At 41.3% G+C, this 22,913-nt stretch overlaps 1 protein-coding gene across 1 annotated transcript in view; it reads left to right on the plus strand.

The window, feature by feature from the left end:
* The first annotated feature begins 16,665 nt into the window (after positions 1 to 16,665).
* Positions 16,666 to 22,913, plus strand: part of SLC35F1 (solute carrier family 35 member F1) — a 401,538-nt gene continuing 395,290 nt past the window's right edge. Inside the window, exon 1 of the mRNA XM_025382917.1 lies at positions 16,666 to 16,879. Coding sequence (XP_025238702.1) covers positions 16,704 to 16,879 — 176 coding nt within the window. The 5' untranslated portion in view covers positions 16,666 to 16,703. The remainder of the gene's footprint in view (positions 16,880 to 22,913) is intronic.

Genomic DNA, 22,913 nt, shown 5'->3' on the forward strand with positions numbered 1-22,913 from the left:
ATTTATGGGTATGTCTGTGAGAGATTTCTGTAAGAGGTTAATATTTAAATCAGTAGACTGTGTAAAGGAGATCCATCCTCACCAAAGTAGATGGGCATCATCCAATCTGTGGAAAGACTGAATGAAACAAAATGGTGAGAACATATGAGGTCCTGAGGTCCTGATTCTCAGGCCTTCAGCCTCAGACTGGGAGTTCCATCATCTGCTCTCCGATTCTCATGCCACTGGACTCAGACTGAATTACACCACCAGCTTTCCTGGGTTTCCAGCTTGCAGATGGCAGATCATGAAACTTCTTGGCCTCCATAATCATGTAAATGAATTTATAAATGTAATTATAAATCAAATTATAAAGCCAATAATGAATCTCTTCTTATATATCTGTATGTATTCTATTGGATCTGTTTCTCTGGAGAATGCTAATATAATTGCCTTTGGAAAATGCATGACATATGAAAGTTTTTGGTGACCTTAATGAAATCCATTTCAGTGATATATTGGGGCAAAAGCTGTCCTTTAGCAGATTATAGAGTGAATAGAGCAAAATGGAAATATAGGCTTGGTACTGTGACTCACGCCTGTAATCCGAAGACTTTGGGAGGCCAAGGCAGGAAGATTTCTTGAACCCAAAAGTTGGAGACCAGCTGAAGCAACACAAGGGAACCTCATCTCCATAAATTTTTTTTAAAAAATTAGCCAGGCATGGAGATGTGTGCCTGTCGTCCCAGCTACTTGGGAGGCTGAGTTGGGAGGATCACTTGAGCCTGCAGGTCAAGGCTGCAGTGAGCTGTGATCATGTCATTGCACTCCAGCCTTGGTGACAGAGTGAGACTCTGTCTCAAAACACACACACACACAAACACACACACACACACACACGGAGAGAAGGAGATAGTGAGAGAGAAAATACAGACAGAATATAAAACTCTCCTTTATCAAGCATTTAGAAGACTACATGGAATTGAGAGAGGTATTAGTTTTGTTTTGTTTGGCTTTACTTTTAAAGATGAAAGTTATTTCAACATGTTCATATGTTGAGGACACAATCCAGTGGAAATGGAATCCAAACATTGGGTGATAAATTAGCCTTGGAGGGATTGGAGGGAGATGAGGGGGACATGGCACGTACTATGCAGAATAGAAAACTGTATTTAAAGAAAGGTATTTGTAGAGTGGAAGTTGAGGAAATTTTCTCCTGATGATGCTCATTTTGTTCCTGGAGAACCAGAAAGGAGAAAGTGGCAAGAGAAGGGATCTGAGGAGAGGCAAAGTTTTGTGATTTTGCAGCAGCTTCTAGGATTCTTCTTTCCCCCTAATTTCATTGTGGCCTAAAAGAAGGAAAAGAACATTTGAAGAGTTGAATTTATTGAGGCTAGGGACTTCTGGAATACGGGTACCTGGAGGACAAAGGAGATTAAGGAAAAATGTAAGCAAGTAATTGAAATGATAATCTACAAGGTTTAGGCTATTTGGCAAAACTTAAAATGCTGCAATAGATGGCAAGAAATATAGAGGTTTCCCAAGCTTTATTTCAAGATAATTAACTGTTAGCTAAGCAAAGGTGGGGGGGTGAAGAGGGTTTAATGCAAAAATCCATGAGGTGAAAGAGAGTGTATCCTATTCAAGGAATGAAATAATTTAGCATAGCTGGAACATGAAACATGATAGTGCAAAATTTGAAGACAGAAAAAATAAATAGGAGTCAGATTATAAAAGATGTGATAAGCAAAGGGCAGAATTTGGACTTTCTTTTATGAAATACTGGAAACTATTGAAGGGTTTTAAGCAAAGTAGCCGACTAGTCATACTGGTACCTTGTATCATCAATATGGAGCATGAATTAGAGGGGAGCAGGAAGGGTCAGAGAGAACAGGATATACTATGAAGGAGGCAGTGGGAGAAGGAAAGAGTGGACTCAGGAGACATTTGGGTGTTTGATGAGAGGCTGGAGATGAGAGGGAAATAGTACATTCAATGAGTTAGTGAACAGAGGAAGAAGTTTCAGGAGAAAGTTATTGAGTCAAGGTTTTGCATTTTGGGTTTGAGATGCTTGGGGATAAATAAGTGAGATATTCAGTCAGCAGTAATTTATTCTAGTCAGAACTTCTGGAAAACAAGCTTGTCCTACACACAGTATATTTTATAGTCACTGGCATATAGATGGTAATTAAAGCCATGGGAGTAGATGAGACTGTGTAAGGAGAGATGGTGGAGTGAAAGAGAAGAGCCTCAAGGAACACATTTAAGAAGCATGCTGAGGAAAAGATCATTGCCAAAGAATAGAGAAGGAACAGTTAGGAGAAAAAAACTAAGAGAACAGAAACCAAGGGAGGAACATTTCAAGAGGGTCAGCTGTGTCATATATTTTATACATTACAGAAAATGCAGCGAAGTGTCTATAGATTCAGGTCATCAGTAACTTTGGAAAAACAATATCTAAGGTGTGGTGTATGGGAGCAGTGTGGGTAGAAGTCTGGCTACATAGGGGTGAGGTTGGGAAAAGGAGCAAGCAAATGTAGACAACATCATCAGGGAGTTTCATTGTTGAGAAGAGAAAATACCCTTAAGTAAAAGGCATTCCTCTGACATAAACTCAGAGGAAGCATTGTTGAATTTTTCAGAAGGTAGAGATTTGAACATGTCTAAATGTGTATGGTTAGGAGACTGTACAGTGGAGAAGTTAAAATTATAGTACAGGCAGGGGTGCTTGATTGATCAAGGTCCCTGAGAAGGCAGGAGGACATAGGGTCCAGAGTATGGGTGAAGAGAGTAGCCTCAGGAAGGGTGAGGTACACTTCATCCATTATAAAAGCTAAGCTACAAAGGAGGTAAAATCATAGGTTTGGTTGTAGGAAGCTGAGGGAATTCTCCTCAGTGGCTTCTATTTTCCCTGTGGAGTAGGAGGCAAGTACCTGCTGAGTAGAGGGAGGAGGTGGTGGGATGGTGGAGGTGATGGAGGTGGTGGTCACAGTCATGGAATGGAGATATAGTGCGATAGATCATGAGGGTGGAAATGTTTAAAACAGCTGCCAGTGAAGCACAAGAAGATGAATGGACAACACTGAGGCCACACTTAGGGCTGGAGACCATTTCAGATAAGGAACAATTCTGCATTATAATAAAGTCTAGGGTTTGGCTATGGGAGTGAGTTTTTAAATTGGAGGTGAAAGTCCCAGCAGATATAAAAGTAAAGGACCTGGGTGCTGATGAGTAATCTACATGAACCTGGAACTAGTGTAGGATAATGGCAAGCCCAAAGTGAAAGGCAAAAGGAAATCAAGTGAAGCAGAGTGATGAGAAGGTCAGTCAATGCCTATGAAGATGAGCAGTGAAGGGCGAGTCAGTTAGATAGCGTGTAAAAAAAATATGTACAAAAAGTTTGGAAGCAGCATTGGGAAGTAACAAAGCTGACTTCTTACTCCCCGTACCTGTGAGGAAGTATTAAATAAGCAACCCCAAGTTGAGGAAGGTTCAGGAGAAGTTGGGATGTTTGGGGAGGGCCAGATCTTAGTGAGAAGGTCATGAGGAAGGGAATGTTCAGAGTAGAGTTTGAATGAATAGTGGAGTCCATTCTTCCATAATTTATTCATGTATTCAATGAAGGTTTATTATGAAACTACTATGTGCTAGGAACTTGATAGTGCCGGACATACAATGGGAGCAAACACCTTCCCTCCTCTTATGGAGCTTACTGTTTAGTGGGGAAGGCAGTCATTACTCAAATAATCATACAAATTTAAAACGGATTAGGTAGTAAAATGGTGATGAAGAAAATGAACTTATTTCTCTATAACAAAGGAACATAATCTATTCTGAATGAGGATCGGAGACAGCTTGAGGAAATAAAAGCTGAGCTTAAATCTGAATGAAAGATAAAAAATTTCTAAGCATAGCTGGGGGATGGTTGGAACAAGTGGAAGACATGACAAATATTCCAGGCAATGGGGCAACATGTACAAAGACTGTGAGATAAGAGACAGCCCTCCAATTTCAAGGAAATGACAGAAAGCAAATGTGGCTGACGCAAAGGAGAAAGTAGGAAAGTGGAATGGGATGAAACCAGGTAGGGGAGAGGCAGGAAGGAACTGAAGATAGCCTTGTAAGATTTGAGAAGGATATGCACAAATACAGAAGAGTTTTAAGCAGGAGGGTGGCATGATAACATTGTCACTTTGAAAAGATTATTTTGATTGCAGGATGGAGAGTATTTTGGGATTGGGCCAGAATGGATACAAGGGGAACAATTTAGGGACTACTACAGTGGCCCAAACAAGAGATGATGTAGCTTGGACTAAAGCAATGGCAGTGATGATAGAGAAAAATGATTGGATTCTGGAAATATGTAGAAGGCCAAATGGACAGGACTTACTGGTGGATTAATTTGGCAAAGAATGAAAAAAGTGTATAAGGGATAATAGTTAAATTTCAGGTTTGTGCATTTGGGTGGAAGGTTGGTGAGAATCAGTTTGGATTGAGAATAAAATTATAAATTTTGTCTTGGACATATTCAGCGGAAGATTTAAAACATCTAAGTGAAGACTCTGAGTTCACTGTATATATCTAGAAGACAGAGTAAAATACTAGGCTGAAGACAATTTGAGAGTTATTCATTCAATTCATTAAAGCAACCTTTCTTAGCAAGAGCCATGTGCAAAGTATGTTTTATGCACTGGATAAAGAGGTGTTAAGTTTTAGAGGCAGTGCCTATAGTATTTGAGGATAGATTGGATGCTGGGGCAATGAAAAGGGATGAAAGGTCACTGCTACATATTTTTGTTTGTTTCTTAGAGAGCTGAATAGATGTTAATGCCATTTGCTGAGATGGGGACGATGAATCGAGATTCATATTAGAAATTCAAGGGGAAATTTCAAGGTGGTAGTTAGATATATGAGCCTGGAGGTCAGGAAAGGAAGTGAAGCAGGAGGTATAAATTTTGGAGTTACTGGCTTACGTATGGTAATGGGACTGGAGGGATCATCCAGGAGGCATGTATATGGTTTGGATGTGTTTCCCCTGCAAATCTCATGTGAAAATGTGACCTCCAATGTTAGAGGTGGGCTTACTGGGAGGTATTTGGGTCATGAGGGCATATCCTTCATGAATGTGTTGGTGCCGTCCTCACAGTAGTGAGTGAATTCTCACTCTATTAGTTCACATAAGAGTTGGTTGTTAAAAAGATCCTGGAACTTCCTCCCCTCTCTCTCCCCGCTCTCCCTCCATGTGACATGCCTGCTCTCCCTTTGCCTTCTGCCATGAGCAAAAGCTTCCTGAGGCCTCAGCAGAAGCTCAGCGGATGCTATTGCCATGCTTGTAAAGCCTGTAAAACAGAGCCAAATAAACCCCTTTTCTTTATAAATTACCCAGCCTCAGGTATTCCTTTATAGCAATGCAAAATGGACTAGTACAGCATGTGTACATTAAAAAGAGCAGGGATCCTAGGAAAGAGCCCCAAAGTTCTCCAACCACTGGAGGAAGAACAGTGAAAGGAGAGCTGGACAAGAGACTCAAAAAAGGGAGGCCAGTCAGGTGGGAGGAAAGCTGGATAACTGTGTCCTGAAACCAAGAGAAGAAGGAATTTCAAAAAGAAAGAAACGCTTCCTGGGTTGAATGCACTGATGAATTGAATTATACAGAGGATTGAGTATTAAAACCAGAAACAAAGAAGTCTCTCACACTCTCATGACCTTCACAAGTGTTGAATGGAATGATGGTGTAAACCAAAAGGTATCTGAAGACAGGTCTCCATCAACTTAGGAACTTTATTTTGCCAAGATTTAGGATGTGCCCATGACACAGCCTCGGGAGGTCCTGAAGACATGTGCCCAGGTTGGTTGGGGCACAGCTTGGTTTTATACATTTTAGGGAGACATGAGACATCAATCAATATATGTAGATGTACATTGGTTCGGTCTGGAAAGGTAGGACGACTCTAAGCAGGGAGGAGGCTGCCAGGTTATAGGTAGATAAGAGATAAATGGTTGCATTATTTTGAGTTTCTGATTGGCCTTTCACTGAATACACAATTAACAGGAATCGTCACTTATGCCTTAGTCTGGCTTAGTGAAACAATAGGGCAAAGAAATTAATCAGATATGCATTTGTCTCATGTGAGCAGAGAGATGACTTTGAGTTCTGTCTGTCCTTTGTTCATAAGGAATTTTCTTATGGGAAAATTATAAGCAAGGTATGTAGCTTAAAAAAAACTTTGTAGCTATCTTATTTAGGAATTGAATGGGAGGGAGGTTTGCCCAAGGCAGTTCCCTGCTTGACTTTTCCCATTGGCTTAGTGATTCTGGGGTCCTGAGATTTATTTTCCTTTCACAATGGAGACCAGAGCAGTAGTGGGAACATGTTAAAAAAAAAGAGAGAGGTGAAAAAGTGACTATAGACAAGCTGAGAGACTGGATGGTATTTAGATGAGTGTGTGGAAAATGCAATCAGGGATCTAAGAAGTCTTATTTTCTGAGATGAGAGATATTAGTACTAGATACATAAGAGAGGCTGGGAATAGCTAAAGGGGCAAAGCCTTAGAGTAAGGAAGTAGAGGATCAGTGAGATAGTTAATTTTTTGTGTCAACCTGGCTAGGCTACGGTGCCCAGGTATGTGGTAAACGTTATTTTGGATGTTTCTGTGAGGGCATTTTTAGATGAGATTAACATTTAAATGGATGTGCTTTGAGTAGAGAAGATTGCCCTCCATAATGTAGGTGAGCCTCCTTCAATTAGTTGGGTAGCCTGAACAGACAAAACAGCAAAAGGGAATTCTGCCAGCAGTTGGTCTTTGAACCTCAACTGCAACATCAGCTCTTCCCTGATCTCCAGCCTGCTGGCCCACCTTGCAGATTTTGGACTTACCAACCTCCATGATTGGGTGAGCTAATTCTTTAAAATACATCTTTTCCTCTCTCTTATACATCTTACTGGTTCTGTTTTTCTTTAGAACCCTGTCTAATACAGGCAGCCTTTGAGAGGAGAGATATTTCCCTCATTGCACCTGGAGGAAAGGTAAAGAGTATGACTACAGATGCAGATAGTTTTAGTGGCAGGAAGACAAAGCAGCTTCTGTCTGATTGTTTCTATTTTCAACAAAGAATTTTTTAAAAATCCTAAAACTGATGGTGGAAAAGACTCTGAAGCAGCTTTGCAGAGAGAGGGGAATGTGTAGAGAGAGGGAGACCAAATATGGAAAGAACCACTAATATCGTTTTTGGAAAGTAATGCATATGTATTTGAGTTTTGTGGGCCATGAAAATAAAGAGATCATTCAGTAGGCTTTTGTGTTCTCCTTTAGCAACATCCAACTGCTAGGTACATGCATAGAATAGACAAATGGATAAGCAATTAAGCCAGGTAGCATTTTGTCATGTAGATCAAGGGTCCCCATCCTCTGGAACTTAGACCTGTACCAATCCATGGCCTGTTAGGAACTGGCCAAAAGGCGGGAAGTGAACAGTGGGCGAATGAGCATTATCGTGTCAGCTCCGCCTCCTGTCCGGTTAGGAGGTGAGCCCTATTGTGAACTGCATATGTGAGGGATCTAAGTTGCATGTGCCTTTTGAGAATCTAACTAATGTCTGATGATCTGAGTTGGAACAGTTTCATCCCCAAGCCATCCACCCTACCCGCCCACCCCCATCCATGCAGAAATTGTCTTCCAAGAAACCAATTCCTGGTGCCAAAAAAGTTGGGGACCACTGATGTAGATGAAAGAAATTAAGGTAATTTGAAAAAGGATGTTGGAATAGAGGCTCGTTGAATCTAAATTTGGTAAGGATGGTGTTGAGAATTTGAGAGGAAGTCTTGATGAGGTCAGTGGAATGTGAAGGTTAAGGTACTAGAGATAGTGGTGAGAGAATATGATTGTTTTTATATCCATGTATCAAGGGCATTTAGTTTTTGAGATAAGGACTCTGGAAGTGAAAGAGGAGTTGAAAGAAAATCACTGGAGCCAAGGAAAACCTCAGTGCTAGGTGACACAAGTATTATTTTAGGACTGGATCCACACACAGGTGATTAATGATCCTCACAGGGTCTTCTGACTTTGTTAAAGCTCAGATCTAACTGAACTTGACATGGGAAAGATTGGCTTTCAGAAAGGTTTCTGGCTTCTGTGAAGTTTATCATCAAGTAAAGAATATGTAAGTCTGAGTCTGAAAATAAGAAACTGGGGTTAGGCACAAAATTAGGAGCTCATTTGGGTTTCCAGGTAAACAAAAATAACACAAATACATTTTTGTATATTTATCGGGAAGAATCAGTATAAATGGTTTAAAAATAAAAAGACTTTAGAAATACATGAGAAATTATTACTGGGTTGGAGGTAGACTATTCACCTTTTAAAATGTTCTACAATTCAATATTGAAAGATATCCAATATGTGATACTTTATTCCAATTGACTTTGAACAGCCTTGAATAAGCCTAAATGGAAAAGGAAAATCTAGTACAACCAACTGAATGAATAAACTCAACCACGTTTAACTTTTGATTTGTAAAGTGAAAAAAAGAATTTACTATCTTCCTATTTTTCCCTGCCTTGTTGACAAAGAATATTACCTAGAAAATAATGGCTTCTTGTTTTTAGAATATTCTACCATTTCATGTCTACTTAAAAGACAAGAAAATATTTGTTGAATTGCAGCTAAATTAATTTATTGGGAAATTGAACATTTATCAACGAAGAAAAAATAGACATCTCTACAGAATGAAAGAATAATTGGCAAATTAATGAACTTGTTCGCAGATTTTCTGTGAAACTTATTCGTTAGCCTAAATAAGAAGCTATTTCAGCTCTTGGCATCAACCTCCAATTTTCTCCCTTAGTTGCAAGCTCCTCAGGAAGGTGCCTTGATAACACCAAGAACTCAACAGAAACAAAAATATGTGTCAAGGTTACACTTATGTATTTTCATTTATTGTAACTAAATTTTGTTTTCAAAATTATATCTACAAATGGTTTAAAGAGTCAGATAATTCTACAAGGTTTATTATGTAAAACAGTAGTGCTCCTCCATTTCCACCGTTTTCCCCATCACTGGAGGCAATCACTTTGCATTCTCTTAGTTGATTCTTCTAGTGTTTTCTCACTATGAAAGCTGTCAATTTAGCTTTCATTTTTCCTAACTTCAAATACACATATGCATAATTTTGTTCTGTCATCGGTCAAATATAGTTATCTAGATCAAAATTCAGTATCTATGTTGTTATAGCTCAGCAAATACTATTTAAAGCTTTGACAATTAGTGAACTACTTTTCAGCTCCTGCCCAAAAAACTCTTGGTTATCATTAGAGTTAATTATTATTCTTTTCTGAAATATTTTTGCTTGTCATTAAATTTAATTGCAAATTCTCTGCCAGATGTCTAAATATACTTCCAGTTTTTCAGTTTCTGCAAAAAAACCTGGTGAGATTTTTATAGGGATTGTATGGGATCTGTAGATCAATGAGCAGTACTGTCATCTTAATAAAATTATGTTTTCTCATTCATGAACATGGGATGTCTTTCCATTTCATTAGATTCTTTCATTTATTGCAAAAATACTTTGTGAATTTTTATGTAAAAGTCTGGCATTGCTTTTATTATATTTATTTCTAAGTACCTTATTCTTTTTGATGTTATTGTAAATATAATTATTTAATTTCATTTGCAGATTGTGCATGGCTAGAAAATACAAATACAATTGATATTTGAATATTGATTTTATATCCTGAAACCTTGCTGCATTTGTCATTAATTCTAAATGGTGTCATTGTGAATTTCTTAGTATATTATACATAAAGGATCATGTTATTTGTGAAGAGAGATAGGTTTACCTTTTTCTTTTCTTTCTGAATGTATTTTATTTATTTTTCTTGCTTATTGAACTGGCTATATCCTCCTATCCTTCTACTGTTGAGTAGAAGTGGTGGGAGAAGATATTTTTGACTTGTTTCTGACCTTGAAGGGCATTTAGTTCTTAAATATTAAATATAATTTTCATTGTAAGTTTTTTGTAAATATTCTTTCAGATGCAAATAATTTTCATCTCTTACAAGTTTTTTGAGATATCAAGCACGAATGTTGAATTTTGTGAAATGCTCATGAAGATTTTGTTCCTTATCCTATTAATGTGGTATATTACATTAGTTGATCTTCAGATGTTAAATTAACCTTGCATTCCTAGGATAAATCCTACTTGGTCATGGTATGTAATTTTTTTAATATGTGGTTGGAATTCATGCACTAATATTTTGTTAAGGATTTCTGCATCTATATTTATGAATATTTGTCTGCTTTTGTATAGCTCCCAAGTCTAAAATGGTTTTTACATTTTTAACTAGTTAAAAAAAATTCTTGACGTGAAAACTATATGAAACTCAAATTTCAGTGTTCATCTATAAATAAAGTTTTATTGAAACACAGCCACGTTCATTTACCTATTGTCTATGGCTACATTCACATGCAACAGCAGAGAAGTTGCAACGGAATAATTATGAGAGAAACTAATGCCTCCAAAGCCAAGAATATTTATTACTTAGCCTTTTACAGAAAACATCCGTACTACAGATTATCTGTTACCTTTTCCCTGCTTCTTTGTATCTGCAGTAATTTCTGATGAATTGCTTGATATTGTCAATTTACAATATAGAGATTTGGGATGATGGCATCTTTCTCAAAAGAGCATTAAGTTTTCATCTGGAAGGCAATCACTTCATCAGTGGATCACCTTTATCATGTTGAGATTTGGTTTTAGGCTTTGTTAGGGAAGGTCTATTGTTTTGTCTTTAGTCTTAGGGGATAGCCCTTATTACATGGTTCTTACACTTAGGGTATGGCCTTTTTTTTTTTTTTTTTTTGAGACGGAGTCTCGCTGTGTCACCCAGGCTGGAGTGCAGTGGCGCGATCTCGGCTCACTGCAAGCTCCGCCTCCCGGGTTTATGCCATTCTCCTGCCTCAGCCTCCGAGTAGCTGGGACTACAGGCGCCCGCCACCACGCCCGGCTAGTTTTTTGTATTTTTAGTAGAGACGGGGTTTCACCATGTTAGCCAGGATGGTCTCGATCTCCTGACCTCGTGATCCACCCGCCTCGGCCTCCCAAAGTGCTGGGATTACAGGGTTGAGCCACCGCGCCCGGCCAGGGTATGGCCTTTTTAAGAGTCTCTACAAAAAGTCTGGGGACTCACCAAGTATTCTCTACAATCACTGTACCTGAATGCCAACCTATATTCCTTTCAGCACTATGCTGCCTCTGAAATCTCTTTTCAGCCCTCTAGCTTCTGAGCAGCTTTCTTTGCTTGATATCCCAGACTCTTGTGCTGCACATATATGGCATAAAAGTTGGCTCTGAGGGGAATTTTCACTTAGTGTTTTTAAGCTCCTTCTTTTAGGTCCCTCCTTTTTGGAACTCTGCCCACTAAACTCCAGTTGCCTTTGCAGGTCTGAATTCCCATCTCTGTCTCTTTTACCCAGTGAGATTGCCACTCTGATTGGGCACTGTTTATCTACACTGTCATCTGGAAAATGCCCATAGGGTGAAAGCTGGGATGAACATGGAGCTCATCTAATGTGCTTCATTTCTTATGTGTTTCTGTTCCCCAAAGAATCATAGTCTTATATTGACTCCTGTCCAATATTTTACCCAGCTTTTAGAATTGTTTATATGGGAAAGTTAATTCCAATGACAGCCACTCTATCATGACCATGTTCAGATCAATTAGTTTTTAAAAATAGCTTCTATGCCAGATATTCTCTCTGTTGCTATATATACATATATATTAGAAATTATAAACATGATTTTATATAATACACATAAAATAATATAATCATGTTTTATGTTTATAAAATTATAAACATTAGAAATTTTATATATTTTATATATTATAAAATCATATAGCTGTAATTGTATATTTTATATATTTATAAAACTACAAATATTAGAAACTATATATATTTTTATGTACTATAATATATAAAATTATATATATATAATTTCTAGTGTTTATGTGTTCTGAAAGGTATATATCTTATCCCCATTCTCAGAAAATCTGAGATAATTGCCTAAAATTAACCCAGTTTGTTAATAGAGCTGGAATTGGAACTGAGATTACTTGGACTCTGAGTTCCACCTACCAAGCCACTAATAACTCAGTGTATAAATTCCACACAAGAGTCATTACAATTTTACCCCCAATTTTCCATCAGTATTTTATGTATTAAAATATTTAGAAGGAGAGACTATTGAAGTCACTGGCTGAAATAACTGATGTTTGTATAAGGATCTTTCTCCCTTATTCAGATATTTGATAACTGATTGTATGTAAAATAGTAAGTGCTTCTGAGATCTCATCATCTACAGAATTTTTTCCTAATATCTTAGGATATTAAGATAATCCTACTCATTTAGAGGAAATTGATACTACTGAATAATTCCTTCACTGAATGTGGCAAACTTCCTGTTAACGGAGACTTACCATGTCACCATGACAAAGACATATCAAACCAGGCTTTTGGACATGGAATACTCTGCAAATAATACTTAGAAATTTTAAACTCATCAACATGTAGTCTGACTCTGCAAAATTAGCCCTTATCCACAAGTAACAGCACTAATCTCTAATCTTCCATCTCTCTTAGCAAAAAAGGTCAATTATAAACCTACGAACAGTATTCTGGGTTTACCCCAAAGGAGTAAGTTTCTAAAATGCAAAACAAAAAAATTACATAAACAGAAACATGGTGGAGAATGTTTGCACAGCCTTTGATATCTGTTGCCTAGTGTCTTTTTCCCTGCTCTGTGCATATTTTCATATCCACTAATACCATTTACAGACTATCTTAATTGATGATTGTTCACTGAAGTTCTGTGCCTTAACATGCCAATTATTGTATCCATTTCTTGGATGTAAATTGACTTACCCATTCTACTCCTCTGCCATTTCCCCTCTTCACAAATTTTTCACCAGTTTTGCCTGGCCTTCTCTCCCAGTCAAGTTCTATTATGTGAATCAAAACCACAAAGCTCTATCATTCTAGAGGCCATAGATTCAGTACTACATGTTGAGAAGATTCAGTCTGACTTAGGAGATAAAGAAAAAGATTAAGAGAATGATATGGGCAAAACATATGGTCACTGGTCATTTGCAGCAGCACAAGCAATTCCAGATAGTTGTTCAGCAATTGGGGAGGATCATCAGTTACCTCTGGTGCATGACTGTGAAGCTTTTTTTTCTTTTTTTTTTTGAGACGGAGTCTCGCTCTGTCGCCCAGACTGGAGTGCAGTGGCGGGATCTCAGCTCACTGCAAGCTCCGCCTCCCGGGTTTACGCTATTCTCCTGCCTCAGCCTCCCGAGTAGCTGGGACTACAGGCGCCAGCCACCTCGCCCGGCTAGTTTTTTGTATTTTTTAGTAGAGACGAGGTTTCACCGTGTTAGCCAGGATGGTCTCGATCTCCTGACCTCGTGATCCGCCCGTCTCGGCCTCCCAAAGTGCTAGGATTACAGGCTTGAGCCACCGCGCCCGGCCGAAGCTTTTTTTTTCTTTTTCATAACGTGCACAGGTGCAGTCTATGCTAAACAGATTAGTCAGTGCCTGGTGACTCTGACACAGGCCAAATTCCACTCTTCCCCACATCAGTGGAAATGCCTTCAAAATGAGAAACACTAAAGAAGGTATAGCTGATAGCCAACTTCTGCTTCCTTAAGGAATTCAACAGACTAGTCTGTGTCTGAAGAGAAATTCGGGTGATCTAATGGTAAGAGAAGCAGAATTTTTTGTGGCATGGAAATTCTGCAATAGCATCATACCACTAACCACAACTGACAAAGAGGAGGTAAACTGAGAAGTAGGTTTGTCCCTGGAACCCACACGCCACCACTGAAAACTACATACAGCTCCTTAGCCTACTGCCTTCATCTCCTTTCCTTCTGGTCAGAGCTCGTGGAGGACTGATTTTGCAGCCAGGAATGGACAAATGTCTTGCAGCAGGAAAAAGGGAAACAAGCCCTTTCTACATCTTTTATGTTTAATTCCATGTCAGACACACCATTATGACACTTGGACCTCTGACTCCTGTTTACTTACTTCACAAATGTTATCTAGCTACTTAACTATTTTTTTCTTTTAGAGATGGTGTCTTGCTATGTTGCCCAGGCTGGCCTCCACCTCCTGGGCTCAAGCCATTCTCCTATCTTAGCATTAAGAGTAGCCGGCACACATCACCACATTTGGTGGTTAGCTACTTCCTAAGAAATGAGCATGGAGTACAGAATCAGAGGATAAGAAGGGATCTGATGCTGTATCCCCCCAGAAATAGAGTAACAAACGCATAAGGCTTGAGTCTGCATTGAGGTCTTACCAACAGGATTGAAATTTTACATCTCTTATCTTATTCTTCTCTCATCTTGGTTTTCTCCCTTCCTGACGCAGAGGAGATTTAGAGCATTTGGATTCAATAGTCCCTCTAGAGAAATGACCAGATGCAAATGCAGACATTGAAGTGCAGACACAGCACTGAGTCCTGACGTGCCAAAAACATTCAAAGGGAGGCAAGCCAAATGTGAAGGAAGAGGGCACTGAAGCAACCAGTTATTCAAGGCAGACACCTGAAATTACCATAAATGTTGTTTTAATAGAGAGACTTCTACCACGCTTTGCTGCCAGGTTCAGCTGAAGTGCACTTTATTCATGTCCGCTACATTTGATGGGTCCACTAAGGGCAAATGTATTGCCACTATTGGAATTTTAATGCCCATGAGGCTACAAGCCTTGGTCCTGTTTGTAATAATTTTTCAGAGTGTCCTGTGCAAAGCTGAGGTGGAAAAATCAGAGAATGAAAGGTTGTTGAGAAAGAATAGGATGACATTTTAATTATAAAAGGGACAATGTTCCCATTGGGGTTAATTTCTGTAGAAAGAAACCTCAGGGATATTTCAGGTAGCAAGTAGGTTTTACAGAATTGAAATATAGATTGAAGAGATTTTACAAATACCCGTTTTCTCATATTTTTGATGATTAATAAAAGACTCCGAATTTTGTTAAAGGAATGGGACCCTGTTAACTGAACAGAGAATCCCATCTTATTTATATCCTTCCATATTCCTTTTCTCGTCTGTCGAAAGGACATAGTCCATTCCTTTTTTGAGTGTTATTTTCTCCCCAGTTCCCTTTCTCAGTGGCAAATCCTATCACTGGTATTTTTAATTTTCTGGTTTCAGAGCATTTGGATTCAGTAGTGGTATCAGCATGCCTTTGTGTGAATTTACCTGTTAAACTTACTCAATTCCTCATACCGCACTGAAGCGAAAATTTTTAAAAAATGCATATCATTTTTCAAGGCAAGATCCCTATCTAAACGGTCTAAATAAAGGAAAATTCGAAAAGTATCTCTCTTTTAAGAGTCGGTTATTAATTGGGATCTGGATCAATTGGCATAAGAATGCCCGGGACAGAGAGTCAGTTTCCTTCGGTAGAAATATGGTCCAAGATTTCTGTGGCAGATACACAGGACTTTCCCTTTTGGAGTTGGGGGACTATTACAGGAGCTGTTAGGCTCCCCTGCTGCGTGGTTTACCTCATTTAAGTCTTACAACTCCCCTGGGAGAAAGACACGCGTAGTCTCGCTACACAGAGGCGAATGCCTCAGAATTTAATTGCTTGGAGTCTCTCTGCGGATAAGTTTCAGATGTGCCACTGAAACTCAAATCTGCCTACGTTCCTTTCACAGCACTACATTGCCTCAAACGGAGACGTTTTGAGTTGGTCTGATATGCTTTTTCCAGTTCCCAGAATTGATTCTTTGTGAGTAGTTTTTCCTCCCATTTCCTCCAGGCCAATTATGGCGAGTGTAGTAGGAGCAACATCTAAGATTTTCGGTTTGGGTTTCTAATCCAGGGTCGGCACCTGTCTCGGCGTCCTGCCGCTGTCCCAGGCTGTGGTGCTGGATTCCGCGGCCCTTGGGCAGAAAAGAGGAATCCCCGCGAACTCCACAGGGAGGATCTATTCCCAGCCCCCTTGTCCCCCTAACAAGCACCCAAACCAGAACAATCACCACAACCTAGACCATGGGCCTCTGTGGACTGGGTAGTAGAGGGTCGGGGGCAACAAGGCACCGCGGCAGCGCCCTCTGGCGAGAGGAGAGCGAGTAAGTCCCCCGCCCGCGCCCCGCTCAGCCTCCGCCGCCGCCGCCGCCGCCGCCGCCGCCGCCGCGGCGCCCCCGCCAGGCTCTCCGGGTTCACTCTCGGTCTCTCACTCCGTGAGACACAGACGGCAGCTTTCCGAGCGAGCGGGGTACAGGCTGAGGCGGCGCCAGCACAACTGCCGCCGTGCGCCCCGAGGAGACCTGGGCACGAGGAAACAAGGCGAAGCCGGGACTCCTTCCCCCGAGCCGACCGGCAGCTTCGCGCCCCCGCGCGACACCCTTCGCAGCCACTTCGCGGGGCGGGCCAGGACTTGGGGACGCGGCTAGGAAAGAGCCGGGGCGGGCGGCGGCGGCGGCGGCGGCACCGGCGCGAGGGTTCGCGCACTGCGACTGGAGAGGAGTGAGTGGCGGGCTGGGCGGCGGCGGCCGTAGCCTCGGGTGCCTCCCCGCCTCACCGCTTAGCAGGCAGCACCGCCTCCCGGGCCGCGGCCGCCCGGCCGGGTCCTCTGCGCGTTCCCGGGCCCGGAGCCGGCGCACGATGCGCCCGGCTGCGTTCTGATCGCCGCCGCGCCTCAGCCTCCACCGCGATGATTCCCCCTGAGCAGCCGCAGCAGCAGCTGCAGCCGCCGCCGCCAGCCCCGCCGAACCATGTGGTGACCACCATCGAGAACCTGCCGGCCGAGGGCAGCGGCGGCGGCAGCGGGAGCCTATCCGCCTCCTCCCGGGCTGGCGTGCGCCAGAGGATCCGCAAAGTGCTGAACAGGTGAGCGGCGGCGCCGGGCGAGGGCGCGGGGGGCAGGGGCTGCGGGCGCCCGACTCCGGGTCCCCTCCATCCCTCAGGCGGCCCACGGGTCCTTTGGGACGGGGTTGCGGCCGGGGGAGACTGAGGAGATCGGGCGACGACGCGCTCCGCGGTCGTGGAGAGGCCGCGGCAGCTTTGTCCCGGCGCAGGGAGCCCTGGAGTGGTGGAGCTGCCGCTGGTCCGAGGAGGGAGTTCGGTGAGAGGCGGGGTATTTCGTACCTAGTCGCCCTGTATGTGTATCCGCACTCACACCCTCCACACGCGTGCCGCCTCACTTCCCTTTCCCTCTCGCACCCTGGCTTTGCGCTCGGTGGTCGAGGGGACGCGGGGACCCAGCCAGGGCGGAGGAGGGAGGCGCGGGGCTGCGGAGATGGCGTGGAAGTCCCGGGCCTCGTGCTGTCCCCCGCCCCACCCCGCCCAGCGGATTCTACCCCTTGCGGGGCGGGGATGGGGTCGCCGTGACAGCCTAGCAGGCGGAGGGAACCCACTTCTCCAGCCTGACGCTCCAGTCGCCCCTCGAACTCCTTCTGGCTGGGTGCAGCGAAGAGAGGGCTAGAGGCCTGGAACAGACCCAGGCAAAGTGCAAAACATTGCAGGCAGTGTGTGAGCCGGCGGCGCCCAGTTATTCCGAAGCACCCAAGCCGAAGGGGGCGGGTGCCGATCTCCGGCGCCTCCAGTGCTGGAATCTGCGTAGTGGATTCAGGACCAGGACGTTTTAGGATGAGGACCTGGGTTGACGTGAAAATGGGGGTACCTCGGGCACCTCTGACTCAACTGTAATGTGAAAGGGACTTTTTCTACTTAAATAACTTGAAATGGTTGACCAGCTGACACATTAAAAAAATTCTATAGGGAATGTGTTTTGTGTTTTTTTTTTTATTTGGGTGCGTGGGTGCCTTTCGATGCATCTGTAGGGGTAACTCTTCCAGTCACTCTGTTCATACAGGTTTCTGTGCGGCACTGTGTTGGGTAGCAGAGATTCCCAACGAATTCACACCGAACTGTCTGGGTCTTAAAGCTCTGGTGGGAGTACAAACTATGTACAGAAATAGAATCTTGAGAAATATCCTTATTTGGGGAGTATAGTTTAATTTAGTCATATCAAATCCCGAACCATTCAAGAATCCCTGGTGAAGAATTAATGCGTGTGTTAGTTTATTTGTGGGTACTTCTGTAGATTTCCATTTATTATCAAACAAGAAGAAATTCACTCTGACGGGAGACACGAGTTGGTAATAGAACTAAGTCTTTGATTTGTAGCTGAGAATACCACCTTCCAAAAGATAAAGTAGAATAAATCAAGAAGACGCTGGCTCAGTACATATTATGTGGGTTTTGTGTTTTTTTAACGAATACCTGTGGGTTTTTTTTTTTGAATTGCAAATACCTTGTCATTGGCTGTTTAAATTTTTAAGCACAATATATTTTTAATTATTTTTTCTCATCAAACCAGAAAATATTGATATAATATTTTGTTCAGTTTTCTCTTTGCTAAATTATAAGTTACTGTTGATTCCATGTAGGTTATTTCTTGATATGTAATGAATCATAGAGCCCAGAAAAACAAGATCACTGAGGTAGGAGTGAGGGGTATGTTGTCATCATACCTTGGCCAGTAGCTAGACAAGTGGTTTGCAGCAGAGCCATTTATCTACTTGGTTTTGGTTTCTTCATTGTAAATTGTGTTTAATAATACGGTACTTGTCTTACTTCCCTACCATGATTTTGAGAATTAAATAATGCTGAAGAAAAGACTTGGAAAAGTATAAAGATCTACATGAATTCATGTATTCAACTCATTTTTGTTTTCCAAGGTAAGTCTGTGAAATAAACATAGGCAAATGAAGTTGAAGTCATGCTACGTTATGGGTAGAACCTTGTGTTTCATTAAACCTTCAGCAATCTGTGACATGAGTTGTACTAGTCCCAGTGTATACAGGAGGAACTTACACTTATGTTGGGTTGATGGCATTTCGTCTCAGGTATACAACCATGAATGGAACCCTAGGGTTGTAGCCTTTAGACTTAAGCTAAAACAATTATTTACTTATTTATTTGTCTTTAAAAGTTATTCAGAATTTTCAATATAATATTTTGTATTGAGTAACTGGCTTTTCCTTATCCTTAAAGGATAAGAACAAACTATTTGTTTCAAGAAAGAACATTTTTAGTAAGGAGACTGAAAAATCTGAGCAAGTTTTAAAATCTCAATGGCGTAATTTATTTAGCATGCTGATGAGCTTCGCTTTTGTGCCATAATTATGTCAATGAGAGCCTTAATAGTGGCTACAGAGTGATTAGACTCTAGGTCGTAAGAGTATGAGGGAGAGTGAATTTTTGAGATTCTGCAGAGTGCTTGGATGTGGCTCCCATCTGGTTTGAACCCTCATGATGTGTTGGACTAGTCAGTAATGGATATCAGGCAGGCCCACTGGGGCCTAATCATAAGCATCTTTGTCAATTTTCTAAGAACTCACGATTTGCTTACTTTCTCTTTTTTTGCTTTCTTCTTTTCCTCTTCCTCCTTCCTGAATACTTCACCCACATTGCCCTGTCCACTCATTGTCTTCATTTGTCTTCTTTCCTCTACCCTTGGCATGCAGCAACTGAGCTCTTAGCAGAAAGTTGTTCCAAATCGGGAAGCTAGGAGCCAATATAAAAAATATCCCTCCAACTTTTGACATGCGAATATATAGTTAGCAGCATGCTATTGCTGTGGGCTGGTAGGGCTAGTCTCTTCAGTGACTGAAATGGGGGCTGTACCACTGTCAGCTCTTAGCGTCCCACTGGGCCAGAGGGGTAACGCTGAGACACAGAATGGTGCAATGGGATGAGAAATATTAGACTGTGAGCAAGGCAAGCCTGGCGTATTGCCTGCCATTGGTCACAGTCTACAGGAGCAGCTATCTGACAACCCAGAGGAAGAATTGCAAACACATATGTTACCTATATCCTGTCTACCCAGGGAGAGTTAAAGAGAGAATTGCTCATCAATAATTAATTAAAGGCACTTCTTGCTCTCAAGAAGCTTAGAATGAAATATAGTGTTATCTTAATAAAATCTGCCTTACATTATTCTGCATCATTTTATTTCCTTAGTATACTCCATAGCCTCTCCCCTTACTCGAAAGGCTTGTCAAGCTGGATTGCTGCATTTTGTACACAACAATTGGGGCATCTCATTGGTTGACTACTCCCTTTCTGTGAAACAGTTAGATTAGAATGTAATTATATTCAAGACTTGGTGAAAGAGGAGGCACTAGATAATTTTTTAAAATAATTAATGAGATGTCACATTTTTTCCCCTGGTATACTCAAAATTGTTTTGGCAAAGGGATGCAAGAAATGTAAGACAATTTAAATGCTGGAATAATTACTACGCCTTTAATATTCAAAGTTGTGAAACAATCAATGTATTGATTCAAACAAGGAAAAAATACGGCAAAGTCTTCTTCACATTTCCCTCCTCCCCCCTCCCCCCTCCCTCGCCCCTCTCCCTCCCCCCTCTCCCTCTCCCCTCCCCCTCCCCCCTCCCTCCCTCCCCTCTCTCCCTCCCTCCCGCCCTTCCTTCCTTCCTTCCTTCCTTCCTTCCTTCCTTCCTTCCTTCCTTCCTTCCTTCCTTCCTTCCTTCCTTCCTTCCTTCCTTCCTTTCCTCCTTCTGGCAGGATCTTGGTCTGTTGTCCAGGCTGGACTGCAATGAAATGATCACAACTTATTGCAGCCTTGACTTCCTGGGCTCAAGCGATTCTCCCACCTCAGCCTCCCAAGTAGCTGGGAATACAGGTGCACACCACCATGCCTGGCTTTTTTTTTTTTTTATTTAAATTTTTAAATTTTTAGTAGAAACGAGGTCTCATTCTGTTTCCCAGGCTGGCCTCAAACTCCAGGCCTCAAGTCACACTCCCACCTTGGCCTTCCAAAGTGCTGGAATTGCAGGCGTGAGCCACTGTGCCTGGCCTTCCTTTATTTCTTAGCATGGTATAGTATATATTACCCTGCCACAGGCAAGCAGGAAACGACAAAAAGAAAATACTTCAAGGGCAACAGTTGATGACCCTCTCAAAGAAACTGCTAATCAGGTAGATTTCTTCGACACATATAGGAGTAGCTACTGACCTACATATTAAAGTGCCTGAAGATTTTCTACTCTAAATGATTTCTTAATGAAATGTTTTTGAGAAATGAGTGATAGCTTGTTTTGTGTTTTGCATATGTGTGCTTTTATTTATCTTTTCCCACGTATTATTTTCAGTTGTTAACAGAAATATCTGTGAATTTCTAGTGTTGATACACTTTCTTCCCATTAAGACATACAGTGGGTTGTCTCAAATTATAAAGAGGTTTCTGCCTCTTTGAGTCTTATGGTGGGAATGTTTAATCATTAGAATGGAGTCACTACTGATTCTGACTCATCCATTCATTTGATTTAGAATGAACTGATTTCCAACTTATATTTAGATTTATTTTCTTCAGATTTATTTTCAAATTTCTGAAACCTTTTTGAGATATAAACCAAAGAGCATTAAGGATATACACAGAAGAATTTGAAGCAAGCCTACATAAAATCAATGTCCAAGTAGGAAACTTACCATGTAAAATGGGACAATATGTGGACATAGCCTTTCTGAGTCATTAAATAAGGTGGACAGAATATCATGAACCAATGGATATGACTGAACTCTAGGTATTCCATACAGTTAGTGGAAACATATAATTTAGATGATCCTTTCTTATCAAGTGAGAAGGCTTTTGTTAGGAAATTAATGGTGAAACTCTTCCTCAAGCTGCTGCTTCTAACACATGTCAAAATGATAAGGGGAAGATCAGCTAGTAATGAGGTTGATTCATACAAAATATTCCAAGTGGAACTGGGTGGTGTGATTAAAAACAGGCTTTTTTCGCTGGGTGCAGTGGCTCAAGCCTGTAATCCCAGCACTTTGGGAGGCCAAGACGGGCGGATCATAAGGTCACGAGATCGAGACCATCCTGGCTAACATGGTGAAACCCTGTCTCTACTAAAAAATACAAAAAAACTAGCTGGGTGAGGTGGCGGGTGCCTGTAGTCCCAGCTACTCGGGAGGCTGAGGCAGGAGAATGGCATAAACCCGGAAGGCGGAGCTTGCAGTGAGCTTAGATCCGGCCACTGCACTCCAGCCTGGGTGACAGAGCGAGACTCCATCTCAAAAAAAAAACCAAAAAAAAAAACCCCAGGCTTTTCTAAGATTAATAGTAAATAAAGGATGTCTGAAGGATGCATTTATTTTTAACTAAAAGGACAAAATTATAAAACTAAAAGATTATCCCAGTATACTTGTATTTATGCCCAGTGCTTGGAGAAACTAATATTCACATTAAAGGAATATTTGTATTACCTCAGATAAAGATGATGCATTTTCAGGTAAGTAACATGTATTAAAATATTCTTGTCTTTGTGTGATTTTTCTTTGAACTTTTACTTTCTCAAAATCTGTCAGTGTCTTAGGGGCATTCTAATCGATGTGTGTTTTCACTGTACACATCTATAGACGTAGAAGGTATAGGCAACTGAGCTGCTGCTCATATAGCTCATATAGCTCCAAAGTTACTTAATGCAAGAGATGTTTTATTAGTTAGTTGCCATTTCTCATAAAAATAATATGCAACATGCGAAAGTACCATCACCAGATTTTAGTTTAGCTTGCTTGTTCATTTGCGTTCAGGTCAATGAGTATTCACTGTACATTGTTCAAACACATTAATTCTTGATTATGCTTCTCAAGAAGTATGCTTAGGAAGTCAGACTTCAGTAGATGTATGGACAAAACCCTATGAATATTGGGCATGTTTCTTAGTGGTAACATGAACATACACAGGTCTATATTCGTTTATTCTTAAGCACTAACTGTGTGCTGAGCCCTCTTATGGAAGACACACATGTGACGAAACATTATTCTTGGGCCAAAACCTCAAAATCTAACTGGGAAACTTGACATGTGTATCACTCTTTAGAATGAAC

This window comes from Theropithecus gelada, chromosome 4 (assembly GCF_003255815.1).
Source record: "Theropithecus gelada isolate Dixy chromosome 4, Tgel_1.0, whole genome shotgun sequence".
NCBI classification, from domain to species: Eukaryota; Metazoa; Chordata; class Mammalia; order Primates; family Cercopithecidae; genus Theropithecus; species Theropithecus gelada.